The sequence below is a fragment of the Mytilus trossulus genome, chromosome 6 (genome assembly GCF_036588685.1).
Source record: "Mytilus trossulus isolate FHL-02 chromosome 6, PNRI_Mtr1.1.1.hap1, whole genome shotgun sequence".
In the NCBI taxonomy this organism is placed as follows: domain Eukaryota; kingdom Metazoa; phylum Mollusca; class Bivalvia; order Mytilida; family Mytilidae; genus Mytilus; species Mytilus trossulus.
In genome coordinates, this window is record NC_086378.1 from 70,427,824 (window position 1) to 70,447,362 (window position 19,539).

The 19,539-nt window shown below is 31.5% G+C and overlaps 1 protein-coding gene across 2 annotated transcripts; it reads right to left on the reverse strand.

The window, feature by feature from the left end:
- Positions 1-3,649: 3,649 nt before the first annotated feature.
- LOC134721770 (centrosomal protein of 76 kDa-like) lies at positions 3,650-19,529 on the reverse strand. Of its 2 annotated transcripts, XR_010107923.1 has the most exons (13): positions 19,342-19,529; positions 17,392-17,626; positions 16,548-16,772; positions 15,717-15,902; positions 14,789-15,015; positions 14,020-14,211; positions 13,402-13,565; positions 12,089-12,209; positions 11,612-11,824; positions 8,096-8,183; positions 7,383-7,512; positions 5,238-6,573; positions 3,650-5,178 (listed from the first exon to the last, which is right to left on the reverse strand). XR_010107923.1 is itself a non-coding variant. In XM_063584978.1 (12 exons), exons 1-12 carry the CDS (start codon positions 19,402-19,404, stop codon positions 6,435-6,437), a joined length of 1,983 nt encoding a protein of 660 aa, XP_063441048.1. In that variant the 5' UTR covers positions 19,405-19,529; the 3' UTR covers positions 3,650-6,434. The 2 variants fall into 2 exon arrangements, 1 of the variants encoding a protein (XP_063441048.1); XM_063584978.1 differs by having other exon boundaries at positions 3,650-6,573.
- Positions 19,530-19,539: the final 10 nt, after the last annotated feature.

The window sequence follows — 19,539 nt, forward strand, 5'->3', positions numbered from 1 at the left end:
TTAGTGATGTTACAAATTTTATATTTTTCATTTCAAGCTTTTTGCATTTGTGTGAAAGAATGAGAAATAAATGTGATATTTGTAGAAATTTGTTTTTTGTTCATTTCTTTAATTGATCATGAAGAAAATAGTGGCAGAGAAGTAACTTTACTTTATAAGTCCTGAAATTGCTGGAAACATTAACATTTGTCTGGCCTTGACAGAGTACAAAAGGGAGACATGGATATGCTGTTTCCAGCTTCAATGGCGCCGAAGGGATGTCAACAACGAATAATTTAGTGATAAGGTCAGTTTGGGCAAAACCACTAGTGATAGGTCCATGACATTTGGTATGCAGTTGTTTAGAATTGGTAAATCACATTTCCATAAAGAAAATTTGTCCCTGGCCCCCAAGTCATCGTCTATTGACTTGAATACTTTTGCATGTTTTACATGTATTAGTTTGTAATTAAATCAATTTATGCAGAACCACCAGTGATAGGTCCATGATATTTTGTATAGTTGTATTACACTGCTACTTTTGCATAGGTACTTTTTCTGTACAAAAAATCTGTGGTACTGGAAAATTACTTTTAAAATATGGTACTTTTTTAGTACTTTAAATTTATTGTAATATTTAGGTACCTGTTTTTTACAGTACTTGATTTGTACCTAATATTTGAGGTACACATTTAGTACTACACAATTAAAGTACAAATTGAGTACTTAAAATTTGAAGTACAAATCAAGTACTGTAAAAAACAAGTACTTAAATATTACAATAAATTTAAAGTACTAAAAAAGTACTATATTTTAAAAGTAATTTTCCAGTACTACAGATTTTTTGTACAGAAAAAGTACCTATGCAAAATTAGCAGTGCAGGGCCGTAAATCTCAGTGAAATCCTAAAATAAAATGTTCGCTCCTAGATTAAAATACTTATCTGTGTTACAAACTGGTGCTGAAAAATGTACATTACAAGAAAATAAGCATGCAACGCGTGTTTTAAAGTTACACCGGATCAATAAAATCCAAATCATGCACTGCTGGTGAACTGTGACCGAAATGTCAATTTCCTACAATGACAAAAGAAATTACATTGTGCACATTCCATCTCTATAGATGTTGTCTGTTCAACGTCTCCACCTGAAAAGAAATAAAAAGACTGAGTTTTCGTTATTATCAACCCGCGTCACGTGATGTCTCCTCAATCTGGCGCGCGCTTGACCTGAAATAAAATAAAAACTTTCCGAACTAAACATGAAACTTCCCCGGAATAATATAGACCCCTTACAGAAACAAACAGACAAACAAACAAACAGACAGACAAACAAACACACACACACACATAACATTCAATCATGTTTCAAAGGGGGGGGGGAAGACTGTTTACAATTGCTTTTTAGAAGCAATTGATTTAAATTGTAAAACGACAATTTTAACCATTCTGTTCCGTTTATATAAAAAAAAAATCCCTAGGACCCCCCCCCTTTTTTTTTACCCCCACTTACAAATGAATGTGTTTGATCAACCAATCAACGTGTTCAACCAACCAACCAACCAATAAATCAATCAATCAATCAGTGCATGTTTCCGTCTCATGTGTTTAATATGGAGTCCACGATCTCATTTGTTTCTTTCTCGCTTGTTTCAAGAAACACTATCAAACGTGTTGTTTAACCAACCAACCAACCAACCAACCAACGTGTTTAATCAACCAATCAACATGTTTAGCCAACCAACCAACCAATCAGTGCATGTTTCCGTCTCATGTGTTTAATATGGAGTTCACGATCTCATTTGTTTCTTTCTCGCTTGTTTCAAGAAACACTTTCCAACGTGTTTAACCAACCAACCAACGTGTTTAATCAACCAATCAACATGTTTAGCCAACCAACCAACCAATCAATCAATCAACCAATCAGTGCATGTTTCCGTCTCATGTGTTTAATATGGAGTCCACGATCTCATTTGTTTCTTTCTCGCTTGTTTCAAGAAACACTATCAAACGTGTTTAACCAACCAACCAACCAACCAACGTGTTCAATCAACCAATCAACATGTTTAGCCAACCAACCAACCAATCAATCAACCAATCGGTGCATGTTTCCGTCTCATGTGTTTAATATGGAGTCCACGATCTCATTAGTTTCTTTCTCGCTTGTTTCGAGAAACACTATCTAACGTGTTTAACCAACCAACCAACGTGTTTAATCAACCAATCAACATGTTTAACCAACCAACCAACCAATCAATCAATCAATCAATAAATCAGTGCATGTTTCCGTCTCGTGTGTTCAATACGGGGTCCAAGATCTGTTTTTTCCGGTTGCTTCAAGAGACCCTATCCCAAGTGTTTAAGTAATAAACAAACCAACCAACCAACCAACCAACCAATCAATCAATATGTATGACCGTTTATTTATGACAGTTTCATTAAAACAATATGGAAGGAAAGACCTATGATCAATTATTCAAGAAGAATTGAATTTCAATATTGTTCTTACATCTCTTCTGAAAAAAAAATCCACATCCTTCTTATCAGTTATACTCTGAAACTACAAGTCTAATCGACCCCAAAATGTGCAGTCAGCAGGGCATACATGTACTAAAGGTTCATAAAACAACGTGGTGCAGATATCTCTCAAGACTTTTCCTAGAGAAAAGAAATGGCAATGCCGTAAAAATCGCTTCCTACACTGCTACTTTTGCATAGGTACTTTTTCTGTACAAAAAATCTGTGGTACTGGAAAATTACTTTTAAAATATGGTACTTTTTTAGTACTTTAAATTTATTGTAATATTTAGGTACCTGTTTTTTACAGTACTTGATTTGTACCTAATATTTGAGGTACACATTTAGTACTACACAATTAAAGTACAAATTGAGTACTTAAAATTTGAAGTACAAATCAAGTACTGTAAAAAACAAGTACTTAAATATTACAATAAATTTAAAGTACTAAAAAAGTACTATATTTTAAAAGTAATTTTCCAGTACTACAGATTTTTTGTACAGAAAAAGTACCTATGCAAAATTAGCGGTGTAGCATTGGTACATCACATTTCCATGCAGAAAATTTGGCCCTGGCCCCTAAGTCATGGTCTAAGTGGCACATGCAGATTCTGGATATGGGTTAATTTTGACACGTACAGCAAGTCTGACATTTGAATATTTTACATGTATTAGTTTGTGATTTAAAGGTCAATTGATGGAGAACCCCTAATGACAGGCATGTTCTCTAGAGAAGATCTTTTGAACTTTTTCGAATCCACCTCTAGAATAGGCAATTTCAAAATAACTTTGAAGCCCTGCTGAAGTGAATTGTCAATACCTAATTCATTTACACACAAACATTATGTTATTTGGGGCTTGTGACCAACCAAGCCAGCAAACTGACAATACTAAAGACAATCATACTTGATTAAACTTCTCTAAAGATATAATAAACCACAATTTTCCCAAAATGTGCATATGAACACAGCCATGATAATAATTAACCTTCCACTGGTTGACAATGTTCGAAGGACCAAAGTGGTTTATAACCTGTCTCCAAAAAAAGCCATAGAACATTAAGTCAGAGGAATTTTAGTCCATACAATCCCATTCTGCTGTGTACTTTATGATTGAGGCTATATCTTTGTCACACATGTTTAAATGAGAAGTCTGAGTTGATTAATGATTTATTATATAAATGCTGCTGCAGTGTAAAACATAAAATACATACATCACAAGAAAAAATACGGGAAAAATCACTAAAAATATATTGTTCTTTAAACTATGAACATTAACTTGACAGCCATTTTGTTAAGTAGAAATAAGACTACCAACTATAACATTAGATAGTAAAATGAAAAGCACTCATATTTTGTTGCAAACATTTGGATGGAAATATAAAACAATATAATGTGGTCAAATCTTAGTCCCTGTATTTGCTGCTGCTATCTTGATGTAGCATGTTTGTATTAAAGAATAAAATGAGATTCTAGTTACACATCAATGAGACAGCAACTGAACAAAACAATATTAAGATACACTATCTCAATATCAGATTTTAAAAATTTGTTTCACAGCTTTCAGTCATGATACAATACATGCATAATTTATGAAATTGGTTAAAAAGAAAGGAAACAATGACGGTAAAATCTTGATTGGAAATGCAGAGAGAAATCAGGTCTGATAATAGAAAATGTTTATATCATTTGTACTTGAGTATATTATAATACATTTTCAAAATTAACTCAAGTCAGCAGGAAAACATAACTAAAATAAATTGCTAGGCAGCAGAGAATGCGTTCAAAAGATTCCATAAACACTTCCTATAATAGCAAGTGCACAACTTTAACATATGTACAATATTATTGTAAATATTATGGGATCTGGGTTGAAACTGAAGGAGTAATGGATTACACTAAAAAGCTGCCAACTTTTCTTGACAAACCAGCCAGCCCTCCCATCCACCTATCCATCAAACATCACCATCCTTCGAGACAGCAATAAAACAAAGCAAACATAAACGCAGAACATCATGTAAATGAATGTGTTAATACAATACATCATATTAAGTCAATATCCAAGGTTTACAAAAAAACATATAACTTATAACTCAATTTAATAATCACAAATTTTACAGTTTAAAATTTACAAATGGGTAATGAAATAAAAATTCTGTAAATACATGCAAAATATCATAGTTCAGACTTACAATGTAGCTTTTCCTTCCCAAAAATATTGAATAATATTATTAATTCGTATATTTTGACAAATTTGATTTGTTTAGGGATAGTCACATTTTAAACTATATTTTCGAAGGTAGAGAGAAAACGGCGGATAGCAAAAAGCATATTGACCGGCAAAAAACATATCGCACGGTTATTTTTAGAATATCGAAAAACCAATATACTTTGTGTGATGTCATGTAATGAATTTCAGGATATTGTTTAACATTTTGAAACACATATATCTGAGATCGATTATTTGACGAAAAAAATCTTCAAATACATAAGATGTAAAAAAAAAAAGTAAATAACTAATATGTTGTTATTGTCAATGAGACAATGTAATTTCTATAAAATTCAAACAAACCTAAATGACGATTTTGATACAAATATCGTCGGAAATTAATAATATAACAAATATAGCCTTTGTATGAGGTCAATACAGAATATATCGACCCAAAGAAGTATATCGACCTTGGACTTCGTCCTCAGTCAATATACTTCTTTAAGGTCAATATATCCTTGTATCGACCTCATACAAAGGCTATATTTGTATAATATCAACCAATTAGAATTGAGCTTTCTCTCAATGTTAGACAGGCAGGATTAGGATGAATATGTTTTAGGTCTTCTCGTTACAAAATATGGCACCTGCACATGAATTTTAACATATACACAAACAGAAATGCGTATAAGTTTGTTTTAACCACAATTAGAAAATCGAATGTAAACACAACTCATCACTGTACAAATTTTACATATCTATTCTCACAATTATCAAAAATTAGTTAAATCATACCTCAAGGATGAAAATAAAATAATGACTAACCTATCTAATCATTAACTACATCACAGTTATATTTGTTATGCAGTCTTCAGTAAAAATAAAACAAGCACTAAACATTTCATATATAGCAACAAAAATATATAAAATAATCACAATTATTAACAAAGCACCTTACAACATTATAATTCTTTAATATACATAAACGATATTGTTCCTCTTTGGTGTTGTTGTGTTTGAGCATTCAGTAATTTTGGTATCATAATTATTATATTAAATTACACCATTTTGATACCATTTGGACGTAAACAAAATTTTCATTTTCAATAGGATGCTGCCTTATAATAAAAGTTTGAAACTGTGGAATGTGTATTCTATGTAATGTACCAGTTAAAGAATAGTGGCTGCTTCTCTAAGACATTTTTTTCAATCGTCAGAAAATATATATCAGTACTTTTAATCCAAAGCATGCAACATTCTGAAGAGTAAAGTATACAAATGTTCATAAACTATATCTATTGAAATACTAGGCTTGTAACTATACCAGTTCGTAAACCCTAAGATTATTACAATGATAACTTATACTATAAACTGAAATTGACACAAATTGACAGAATCCAACGTACAATTTTGTGGTCTATAAAAATATAAATAGAAAACGTCATTCAACTGTATGATTGTTTTTTTCTTCTTAATATTTTCTTTACTTTTGATGCAACTTAAAGTGCACATACTATGTAAATAAACATCACAATATATGTCAAAATATTGGAGGTATAATATCAGTAGTACTTTGACAGTACATCAACTTTCTTGTCAAACTTTCAAATGCTCTTTCATTCTGAACTTTCTCTCCCTACATCTTCTGGCAAGGATTTCAGATACTCTTTTTTTTTCAATATACTGGCATAACCTCACAAGTCCATACAACCTTTTACTGAGTCATTATAGCTCACAGTACTGACTTATATTTACAAGCAAACATAATCCAAGTGGCACATGCAGATTCTGGATATGGGTAAATTTTGACACGTACAGCAAGTCTCACATGATCTCCTCGACAGTTCACAATTTCTTCACAAACAGGTGATCTAAAATAGGAGAGTACATGTGTTTTAATTTCCAGAAACTATTCCCATCATAGTCTTATCAAAAAATATAACACAACATATCTTTATTTTTATATTCAGATAGAAGTGTTATCATTTAACAGCAAAAAGTTCAGATTTAATAATTAAGTCAAGATAATATAGAAATTCACACTGCCATACATAAGGTTATCAATTTGAAGACAGAAAAAAAAGATACAATTAAAATTTCATTCCAAATCTATAACTGCAAAACATTTTCAGATAGTGTTACTGCATCTGGCCATTTAGAGATAATCTTCCTGTTTTATTAAAACTCATTCTTTTTAGAACAAGAGAAAAGATAAAATATTTATTGAATACGGCTAACACCCCTCAGATGTGCTAGGGGTACATCTAATATTTATAAGTATTCAAAATGTATTTTGTTTTTAATCACTAATAAACAGCTTTGTCAGCTGTTCATGATACCCCCATAACAACTAATTAGACAGCATGAAAGTAGTGACTAGATTTCTTGTTTTTTTTTATATAAACTAGATGGTTAGTTTTTCCTGTTTGAATAGTTTTACACTAGTAAAATTTTGGGGCTTTTTATAGCTTGCTGTTCGGTGTAAGCCTAGGCTCCATGTTGAAGACAGTACCTTGACCTATAATGATTTACTTTTACAAATTGTGACTTGGATGGACAGTTGTCTCATTGGCACTCATACCACATCTTCTTATATCTATTAGTATGGATAATTAAAAAAAAACAGTGTTTTAAATTTCACACATTAGATATGCATAAACCTAACTCTATTATTTCTTACCTAAGACATGTGGCAAAAGCTCGTCTAGCATTCCTATGAGAAAACTGAATAGGATATCCTTTAAATGTGTGTCCATCAGGGACACACTGCTTCATAGAATCCTGGAACTCCTCATTACCAGCAGTTATCCCTGAATGACAAAATATTACATTGTGCATCCACTACTTCAACAGTATTGTCCCCTTATTTGAGGTTAATTATTGTACAAGATCCCATAATCCCTATTTTGTGTGAAGTAGATAAATGTGTTGTGTATAGATCATGTTTATTCAACATCTTACCATTGCTATATTAGTAACATTATAGGACATAAGTGTCATGTAGTAACATTAACATGTATGAATCACGCTTAATTCCCGACACCCTAGATTCTGAAGGTTGAATCAGGATAAATATGTTAACATTTAGATGTTTTCACTTTTTTTCTTTTTTTTTTTTTAAATAATTGCATAATAAGATGGAAAATATATACAAGAAGATGACACATTTTCAATTTTACTAAAATTCAGATAATAGGGTAATTTGACGAACTTGTAGGATTATCAAATTTGTGAATTAACATGTACAGAATTTTGTGTAATAAAATGTTGCAATATACTTTTTCCCCCTCTAGAATGGGTTATATTATTTCATCATAGTAGATTAGCCTGTGCACTGAAAAAACATAGGTTATACAGTGAACATAAATGGACTATAAACAATGTGAATCATACCTGTGACTCTTTCTAATTCATAAGCAGCTAGGGCTGGTGTAAGTAGATAACTTAACTGGTCATCCCAAACTGTTGTCAATCCTAGATCCTAAAATCAGATTCATAAATATCAGATATTTGATCATTATTACATGGTTTTTAATAACATATCTTGATAAAAGTTTGCTCTATTTTTATTTTGTAACTATTTCATTTTGTATCTTATTGGACTCCTTAGATGTGTGACATGAATAAAATGAGGACCTGTGAAACTTCAACGAAAAACAGCATTGTCAACCTGTGATGATGAAAATGCAGGTCATGACCTGCATTGAAGAATCAAATCTCAGGTCATAACGCGTACAAACTTTTTGGAGCAGAATTTCAGTATTAATGGTATATTTTCTTAAAATGTAAATCAAAGATACCAAAACATCAATGCATGTTCACTTGGTTAAGTCATTTTAAATTCTATTAATTATTATTTTATTGCACTTTTTAAGTTTTGTTTTATTAATTTGAGTAACACAGTCTTATGTTGTTTGATTTTTGAGATGGTGAAACACTTCAATTTATTATTCAACTGTAATTTTAAAAGGTTAGACACTACTGGCTATGTAGCTTTTAATCATACTATTTCCCAATTGACAAGGAAATTAGACTATGATAAAATAAAGTAATACAGTCAAAGGAAGTATAAATGTAAAATATAATTTTCAACTATTTTTAAATAAACCAGATGCTTCGCAGGGCGTAGCTTTATACGACCGCAGAGGTTGAACCCTGAACGGTTGGGGCAAGTATGGACACAACATTCAAGCTGGATTCAGCTCTAAATTTGGATTGTGATTAAATAGTTGACACAGCATAGGTTTCTGACACAGAATGAATGTGTTCTAATGAACTTAAAATTTTTGTTTTCTCTTAGAGCAATTCACTATGCTGTTCAATATTAATCCTCTCAAAAAAATGTTTGAAGAAATTTTCTTTTTATTTATGATATTTCAAATGAGAAAAATTGAACCCAATTTTTTAATCACATCCCCCTTTCCCTTATTCCAAAACTAATCTCAATTAAAATATTCTAATGGAGTTTGCAACAATAACTACTCATTTAAATACATCATGAAATATTAAGATGTAAAAAAACTGCTTGTTATCACTGAATGGTAAAGATTATTTAAATTTATCAGTTGGTAGTAAAAAGTGAATATACATTGTATATTGTATATAACAAAGATTTAAGTTGATTCTGGACAAAGAAAGATAACTCCAATTAAAAAAAAATCTTGCAATAAGATATTTCTTGCTTACTATTTTGGACAAAGAAAGATAACTCTATTTAAAAAAAAATTTGCTATTTCACAATATTGTGAAATTAGGTATTTCTTGCCATTGCACAATACTGTGCAATTGAAAAGACTTGCTATTCCACAATACTTAATATAATAATTTTAGATCCTGATTTGGACCAACTTGAAAACTGGGCCCATAATCAAAAATCTAAGTACATGTTTAGATTCAGCAAATCAAAGAGGCCCAAGAATTTAATTTTTGTTAAAATCAAACTTAGTTTAATTTTGGACTCTTTGGACCTTAATGTAGGCCAATTTGAAAACGGGACCAAAAATGAAGAATCTACATACACAGATAGATTTGGCATATCAAAGAACCCCATTTTTTCAATTTTTGATGAAATCAAAAAAGTTTAATTTTGGACCCCGATTTGGGCCAACTTGAAAACTGGGCCAGTAATCAAAAATCTAAGTTCATTTTTAGATTCAGCATATCAAAGAACCCCAAGGATTCAATTTTTGTTAAAATCAAACTAAGTTGAATTTTGGACTCTTTGGACCTTAATGTAGACCAATTTGAAAACAGGACCAAAAGTTCAGAATCTACATACACAGTTAGATTCGGCATATCAAAGAACCCCAATTATTCAATTTTGATGATATCAAACAAAGTTTAATTTTGGACCCTTTGGGCCCCTTTTTCCTAAACTGTTGGGACCAAAACTCCCAAAATCAATACCAACTTTCCTTTTATGGTCATTAACCTTGTGTTTAAATTTCATAGATTTCTATTTACTTATACTAACGTTATGGTGCGAAAACCAAGAAAAATGCTTATTTGGGTCCCTTTTTGGCCCCTAATTCCCAAACTGTTAGGACCTAAACTCCTAAAATCAATACCAATCTTCCTTTTGTGGTCATAAACATCATGTTTAAATTTCATTGATTTCTATTTACTTAAACTAAAGTAATTGTGCGAAAACCCAGAATAATGCTTATTTGGGCCCTTTTTTGGCCCCTAATTCCTAAACTGTTTAAACCAAAACTCCCAAAATCAATCCAAACCTTTCTTTTGTGATCATCAACCTTGTGTCAAAATCTCATAGATTTCTTTTAACTTTAACTAAAGTTATAGTGCGAAAACCAAGAAAATGCTTATTTGGGCCCTTTTTGGCCCCTAATTCCTAAAATGTTGGGACCAAAACTCCCAAAATCAATACCAACCTTCCTTTTATGGTCATAAACCTTGTGTTAAAATTTCATAGATTTCTATTCACTTTTACTAAAGTTAGAGTGCGAAAACTAAAAGTATTCGGACGACGACAACGACGCCAACGTGATAGCAATATACGACGAAATTTTTTTCAAAATTTGCGGTCGTATAAAAATTGTATAAAGGTATAAAAATAATGATAAGTTATTTTTTAATATGTATTTGAATTTTATATTTTGATTATTAAATCTTTTTCACCCATAAAATGTAAATATAAGGAATAATTTTGAATGGTGACAAATAAGGGGAAGTAAATCATGGTTGAAATATTTTTTTAAACCAATAGTGCAATTTATTTACGACCTAAAGCCAGGGTAATTGGTGTTAATTAACAGTGTGTTTAACACCAAAGCTGTCAAGTGAAGCCATGCACTTAATGGGTCACTTCATTTGACAGTTTACATAGCTAGATGAACTTTCTGTTCATGGAAGAATTACGAATTTGCCGGTATTTCAATTGAATATAACTTATGAAATCAATCTCAAGGCTAAGAAATACGGGTGAAATCGGGTCATTTTCAGAATTCCCGGGTTTTTTCAATGACCCGGCGGGTGATACGGGTGATCCCTCAGAATTGTGAAAATCTCGGTTCACACCCGCAGAATACGGGTCAGTTGACAGCTATGGACTTAGACTTTAAACATCATTATTAATATTATCTTGGTATGTAAATATAAAAATAACAACTTACACATAGAGTTAGCATTTTGATCCTGTTTGTCAAAATTTAAGTAAAGACATTAGAAAGTTTGCTATTCAATTAAATGCAAACTCAATTAATGAACTTCTTAGTGTATGAATAATATAAGAAATCAACTTAATATTGCAAGCAAACTAAACTAAAATGCAGTAAATCAACATATTTTATGACAATCCCAATAATTAAGTCCAAAGGATAAATCTTGTTTAGAAAAGATCAATAGAATCAAATAGTAAACTGCATCAACAAAAGTATTGGTAACTCATACCCTTCTGTGTTCAAACAGTAGAACTCTTAATTGTTGTTCTAAATCATTGCTGACTAAAGTAGGATCTAATGTCGAGGAACAGAGTGGAGGTAGAGTTGGCCATGTTGGGCTTGCTCCAAGACCACACACAGACAGAACTGCATCCTGGGACATTGGTTTCCATCGAGATTCATTTCCAAGTTCAAATTGGCTGACATCTACATGTTCTGAAGGCTGAAAGAAAAGACAAATGTTAGTCTTTAGTTTTTTAAGGGTATGAACATATTTATTGTCACATTAAGAAAATTTATCTATATCTTAATCAGTTCCAGGATTTTCAAAAAAATATCGAGACAAAATTTTGACTAGTGAGACAGTTTTTCCAGTTTTATTTAATTTGTACATGATTATATATCTGTTAGCATGCTTGCAGTTTTTAGACAATTCTGTTTACACTACTTTACTTCACTGAACTCATGTTATACAGGTAATGCTTACTTGATTATTGCCATAAAATGACTGGTGATTAAATACACAGCCTATAGTTTTATAAGGATATTTTGGTCGGTGCATTTTGTCCATCGGTGGCATGTCTGGATCTATGGGTTCATGGATGTATCTGGAAAGAAAAATCAAATATCAACCTTTTTTATGTGGTAATAAAACTGATAAGGTTCATGAAAAAATCTGGTGACAAAAAAATTCTAACCACTGTTATGCGGTAATAAAACCTACATCTGAAAAATCTGAACTTAGTAAGTTTTTCAAATACTTTGGATTTATTTTATTTGATGGATACTAATTTTAAATATGAAGATAGAGAAAAACATTTTTTTGTGTCTGGATATTCCATTTTCTTGTCATTGTTTAATTACTTTTAATCAGGAAATTATCGAAAATCGGTATCCAACCAATTATAATGAATCCACAGTATAAAGTTACAAAACTAAATAATTCTGGAATTTTAAACTTCTTAGTCCGATATAACTCAGGTTGTCTATTTCCACGTTCAGAACAATTCTGTGAAATATTTCATGTGTCCTAGCTTCAATCTGATTTAAGTTTAGTATTGTGAAGTTCTCAAATTTGTATAGATAAGCGTAATTTGGAAGTCTGTGTTAATTTTTTTCACAACTTATCTAGACTCAGGATGATTCAGCGCCTGATATATGATCTAGCCACTGGTATAAAGTTCAGGGTCCTCACTTAGCATTTTTGAAGGCGAGATCAGAGAGCCATGAAATGACATTAAATTCTGATTACTTTTAAACTTTTGCTATAAATGATATGAGTGCTCAGTTTACTACATAAAATATTTATATTTTGATGCATCTTTGGACTCACTATTTTCAAAACATATTTTCCTTAGTGAGAACCCTGAATGTTGAAGACTGTTTGTCAACCTAGAGATATTTTTTGGTTTGCCATTACCATTACAAAACATCATAAAAAAGCATTTTAACATGTGAAATTTCTGTCTTGTTTAAATGCCTTATTAGAAATAAAATACATTTTAACATATTTGTTCATTTTTATTGCTATATCAAAACATTTCTTTTATCATGCTTAATATATTCTAAATAGTTTAACCTCTCGCAGAAGAAGTTTATACTGTTTTAATAGTTTTTACCCAAATTGATTAAACATAAACAATTGTATTCAGTATTTACAACTTTCATATGCATGTTTCTACTTTTGTTTGAGCTATCATTTTTGATTTTTTTTTCTGAAAAATCAGGTTTAGTTAAAATTGATTACATGCATTTTCTTAAAAGGATAAATCTGACATTCAAACTGTGAACAAGCCCTACCTGTGACCATTAAGACTTTCCCAAAAAGTCACTAAACCATCAACAGTAATGGTCATCACCCAGGCATGGACAGATCCTTTAGATTTAGTCCCAATACAGACGTATGCATCTAGACCAAACCCTAATAATAAACTGCATAGTAATATGGCATGGTCCTCACAATCCTGCAAGAAAGTGTAACATACAGATTTAGTCTATAGCCTATATATATATAAATAAAGTCATTTTAACTAAATTGTTTTAGTAAATTGTATAGCTTTATAATAGTATTAGTATGGTTCCTAATTGGTAGGTTAAACTCTTTTATAGCATATAATTTCATTGGTTGTCCATTTGCAGTCTCATTGACAAATACCCTCCAATCTCCCTTGTCCCCAAAATGAATCAACTTATATATTCATTAAGACTAAAGAGACAATATATAACATTCTTATTATAAACCGGTAAATATCAAATTTTCAATTAAGGTTTCTCCTGTTTTTTCTGACTCATGGTCTAAATATAGAAGAACTCCAAAACCTATTTTTAATTATAAATTTATAAAAATGCTCTTAAATAACAATAACAAATGTGACTCAACACAAAATTTATTTTCTAATATGTGATATGAATACATACCCCTCTATTCCGACATAAAAATCCATGTACTGTTGTCCATTGCTCTAGTTTATTACCTCCCCCTACTGACTCCTGTTTCTTATGATGCATCAGACTGACAAATCTGGCAGCATGTCGAGCTGAATCTAACAATCTACCAGCACGTAATGGTTTAACAAACGAACAAACTGGACGGGTCACTGCATTCTCATCCTGATAAACAATTATAAAAAAAAATATTTTTTTAAAAAATAACCTGATGTTTGTCTTTTTGTAAACACATCATATAAGCAAATATTATATTGATTGCATGAAAAAGAACAAATGAACATGTGGAATTGGTATTGAAGGTTGAAATTTTTTACAAGTGGCTTCCAATTGATCTAAAATTAGGCCTGTATACTTTTATGAGGAATTTTGAATGGTGTATTTCAATACTGTTGTTATAATTGAGCAATGTGTGATTTCATATGATACAATTTGATAGTGTACTAAGCTGCCTTTATTATAATAAGTTATTCCTGTGTTAGTAGATTATGTTGACTACTTATTTTTCATTCTTTTATATTGACACCCTGATTATTAAAGCTGGAAATTTATCATTCGTGTCAATTTGCAATAATCTTCTAAAACATGAAATAAGCCATATCAGCGATTTTTTATAGGGTAGTAAAAAGTAAGAATACATTCTGACTCATAATTATCATAATAAAGACACCCCTATTTCATTAGACAAAAAAATCACATACTTCTGATCAGGATACAGCCTAAAAATAAAAGTTATAACTACCTGAGCAAATATTTTGACTAGACGTTCTTGATTAGCTGGTCTGATCTGTAAATATTCCTTCCACCATTGTTTAGCATAGACAAGGAACAGCCTCTCTTTCTCTGACTGTCGGTTACGTTCCATACTGAGCTGTGCAGTCAGTACTTCCTGACCAATGATCTTCACTGGTTTAGGAAACAACTCTAATTGGATGTCTATTACACCAGCTGCCATCTTACTCTCATCACCTGAAGGAAAAAGCAATTAACATATATAAAAACTACTCTAATGATGAGTTCACACATAACTCGAATTCGATTCGCATTAACTAATACGAATTAGTTTAATTCGCATTCAAAACGTTTTACGTCCTAACATCAGTCCTAACGTCAATTCTAATTCGAATTACAATGTGCGTCAAATTTGCTTTTCTGTCCAAAAGACATTAACTTTTAATTCGTATCAACATAAACCTATTTCTAATTCGAATAAGCCAATTTGAATCAAAAAAGAAGAGTGTGTGAAAGAGAATAGCGAATTCGATTCACATTCGATTTGAATTCAATTTGAATTAATGTCAGTGTGAACAAGGCATAAAACCATAAGTTCATATATCAAGAGACAACAAACCAATATTGCATGATTTTCAGTTATTTTTTTTTTAAATATAGTAAATATTTAAAATAAATGCATTTTTTTTTCAAAATGCTTTTAATTTTATCCTAGAATAAGAGGCATGTATAAAAATTGTTATTAAGAATGCTAAGTTTGTGATAAATGAATGTGATAACTGCGGAATCATAATCCAACAGCGTATTGAAAAAAAATTAAAAGATTTGAAGTGGTCATTAAACCATGAATTTGAGGCAAAGGACAATGGTCATCTGCAATACAGAAACTTCCTCAGACCAAAAGGCATCTGTATACTAGACATGAAGTTTTTTCTTACCTGTTCCTTTAAGTTCAATAGATGTCTGAAATCTTCCAGTTTTGGCCGTTAATACAGGTCTCCATTCCAGAAAATGTGATGACACAAGAGTTGTCTCCCCTGTTACATCAGTTTTTATCAGGGCTATGTGTAGCTTGTCACAGATGGACAACATCCCAGATTCATCAATCATTTTACCAGCTTCACCTTAAAAATGACAGATACATGTACCTAGAAATCAATTCTATTTGGACTACCTGGTAATATAATTTTCAGTAAATAACATGTAACATATGTGTTCTTAACACAAATTTCATAAAACATCCTAATAGAATAAAAAAATCATCTTTGCCTTTCAAGAAGGTTCAACATCTAAACAGTAGATTTATTTAGAAGAATACGATCATTTTAAAAATCTGTGGGATCTTGTTTTTATGTGGAAATTTTTTAAGTATTAGATAACAAGTGGTAGGTGTCAAACAGATTCAAAAGTTGTCACATGTTGCAATGAATGGGGACATTAAATCTGATGCCTTGTGTTAAGAGAGTGCCATGCTTTTTGCACATTAAGAATCCTTGCAATGACTCTTTGAGGGGTATGTTGGTGGTCTGTTGCAAGGCTAACTTTCTATCCCTATCCAATATACCTTCATTTTCCAGTGGTAGTCCAAATTTCCTTGATCATCATGCTGGATGGCCTCTATTTCAAGACCTATTTTTTTAATGTCAACTTGTTCTTGTCCTGAACATGCATGACATATTTGCCACTGGACATTAAGCAAACAACAATAAATCAATCAATCTCTACAAAATACAATGTTCAGTTTTGGTACAACATAGAACTAAATTTACCTGATGACTCTTTATGAACTTCTAACAGAAATCCTTCATCAACATCTGGTTCACAGGCACATGGAACTGGTCGAGATTTGAATCTCTGTCCACGGAAATGTATATGGAAGGTGAAGTATGAACTGACTTGTCCTGGCATCGGATCAGAGTTCTCAATGTGTTCTAGGAATGCTTTCCCATTCTTGATGTTAAAGTATATGTATCTTCTTGAAGGGTCAATGTTAGCTAAATTAAAAATAGAAAATAAATAAATTTGATTATTAACAAAACACATACACACAAAAAACAAACACAAGAAGAAAATCAGCTACATGTATGAATGTAGCAACCATTTCATTTACATTCATTTACATACATATCATGTTTAAGAAAACATGTCAAAAGGATGTTATACAAAACAAATATTTTACTCAGTTACAAGTAGAATATGATGTTTTTAATTACCTACATGTATGTTGAAATTTCAAAAGTATTGGAAATAGAATATGTAGGTGAGGCAGCTGAAGTGTCTAGTGGATACTTTTGACTTTGGTGGATAGGTGTTATAAAATGTGACACAATTTTCATATTATCGTTAATTAAAGATCATATATTATGACAGAATTCAACAATCACCAGTCTTATCAAAACAATATATATACCTTTAGATAAAACAAGATAGCCAGATAAATCAAGGGCCAACAAATTAGACAGCCTTTGACAACTGACATTAATCGCCAATAGTTATGACAACCCAATACCATGTAAGCTTAGCTAAATATTATTTCGAATGCTGAACATAAAAATCAATTTAATTAATAAAATATAATTTGAATCGTTATGATTGATTATAATACTCTCATACCTCTTTTGACTGGAAGATTGGTGACCTTGTCATCCTGGTCAAGGAAATGTGTTGCTGGACGTCTCAGACTTTGTCCATCACCTTGATTCTGAAACTGTAAATTTGACATCAAATCGTCCACCAGTCCTCGTTCTTTTAACTTCTGCATAATTTCTTGTTCTGATACCTGTCCATTACTGTAATCTTCTGTGATAACCTCACTCATAACATCACGTATACGACTCTGCATGCCAATCTGTCAATAAATAACAAGGAAATACATGAAATAATAGAATAATACCAGACTTGACATATCTTTAATGAGACAGCAACTCAACAATTGAATACATCAAAGATACAATAAGGTCAACAATTTTAACTATCTGCATCTCCTCTATTCCCTTATTATAGAGACATCTCTATTTCACTATCTGCATTTCATTTATTCCCTAGAAAGATAGATTCTAATCTCATTTATATATCCCCTTAATCCTCTTTCTCTAATCTCAGTCACTCTGTTGGAAATAATGCACAAAAAGAATATGTTACTGTCAAGCGGTATTATTTATAATGTGGTTTACTTATAATGATGGCATTATCTTGTACTTCAGTGTCGAAAAGACAGGGGAACCGACAACATCTCTGAAGTAACATTATATCCAAGGGCAAGGTCCACATCTCACCTTATTTTTTATTAGTAAATAGTAAACAAGTAGTTTAACTGCTAGTAGTCTGTTGTTATTTATGTACAAAATGTATAATTGTCATTTTGTCTATTTTCTTTGGTTACATCTTCTGACATTTAAGACTCAGACTTCTCCTGAGTTGAATTTTAAATGTACGTATTTTTATGCGTTTACTTTTCTACATTGGCTAGAGGTATAGGGAGAGGGTTGAGATCTCATAAACATGTTTAACCCCGTTGCATTTTTGCGTCTGTCCCAAGTCAGGAGCCTCTGGTCTTTGTTAGTCTTGTATTACATGTACAAAATGTATTATTTTAATTTTATTTAATTTTAGTTTCTTGTGTACAATTTGGAAATTAGTACATGTATGGCATTCATTATCACTGAACTAGAATATATTTGTTTAGGGGCCAGCTGAAGGACGCCTCCGGGTGTGGGAATTTCCCGTTACATTGAAGACCTGTTGGTGACCTTCTGCTGTTGTTTTTTCTATGGTCGGGTTGTTGTCTCTTTGATACATTCACCATTTCCATTCTCAATTTTAACATTTACTTGTTACTAAGAAAAGATAAGGTGAAGTCAACTTTGGAAACAATGTTACTTCCAAGACGTTGCCCGTCCCGCAGTCTTCTCCACATTCAGACATCAACCAAATTCATAAAGATATAAAAAGACTTTATTATCAGTGGCAGATCCAGGGGTGTTGGATCGGTCAACATCTCTTTTTATTTTAATTGAGACATATTCTTCTGTGCAATTAATTGAATTATTTCCTACACCAGCATTCTTAATCAAATTCAATCTGCTCAGTCTGCTTATATATGCATAAGCAATTCATTTTTCCTCTTTAATGTCACTTATTTTTAGCAATGATATTTTGTTATCTAAAAGACCAAGAGGCCATGTTGTTGTAATCAACTGTGCACTTAAACTTTTCTAACTTCTAGTTTGAAGACCAATAATCTGACATTAAAAGTAAAATTGAGAAAGGAAATGGGGAATTTGTCAAAACAAATAGGATTTCTGCTAAGGTATGGAGCCACTACCAAACAAAATAAATAAAAAAATATAAGAATGGTGAATTTGGTGTAAAAAAATAAGACACAAATTAAACAGCCATTGCATTGTAAGAATGAAATATATATTCGTCAAACTGATAAGCTTCTTATAGTATTTCGAGTTGTTTAATGCAATAATAATGAAAACAAGTTATAAACATATATAAAATTTACATGTATCAGCATGTTTTTTTATTTTTCTTCTCTTCTTTAATGCATTTGTTTACCTGAGACAACTGTCCATGGATAATTTGCTTTAACTCTGCGATTTTTTCAGGTGGAACTGACATCGTGTTAGGTTGTCTAATTTATCTTTCGTTCAGGAATAGCCGTATTTCGTCCTAGTTTAGCTAGTCTCCATGCGGAATGTTTGAAAATGGCAGTGGGATGTTCCGAAAGTCATTTAACGGCCTTGAAAATCAAAG

Coding starts and splice junctions, on each gene's coding strand:
- LOC134721770 (XM_063584978.1), bottom strand. CDS start 19,404: ATGTCAGTTCCACCTGAAAAAATCGCAGAGTTAAAGCAAATTATCCAT. Junction 15,903..16,547: donor AGTTCATAAAGAGTCATCAG/GTAAATTTAGTT, acceptor GTCATTTTTAAG/GTGAAGCTGGTAAAATGATT. Junction 15,016..15,716: donor TATTGAACTTAAAGGAACAG/GTAAGAAAAAAC, acceptor TTTTTCCTTCAG/GTGATGAGAGTAAGATGGCA.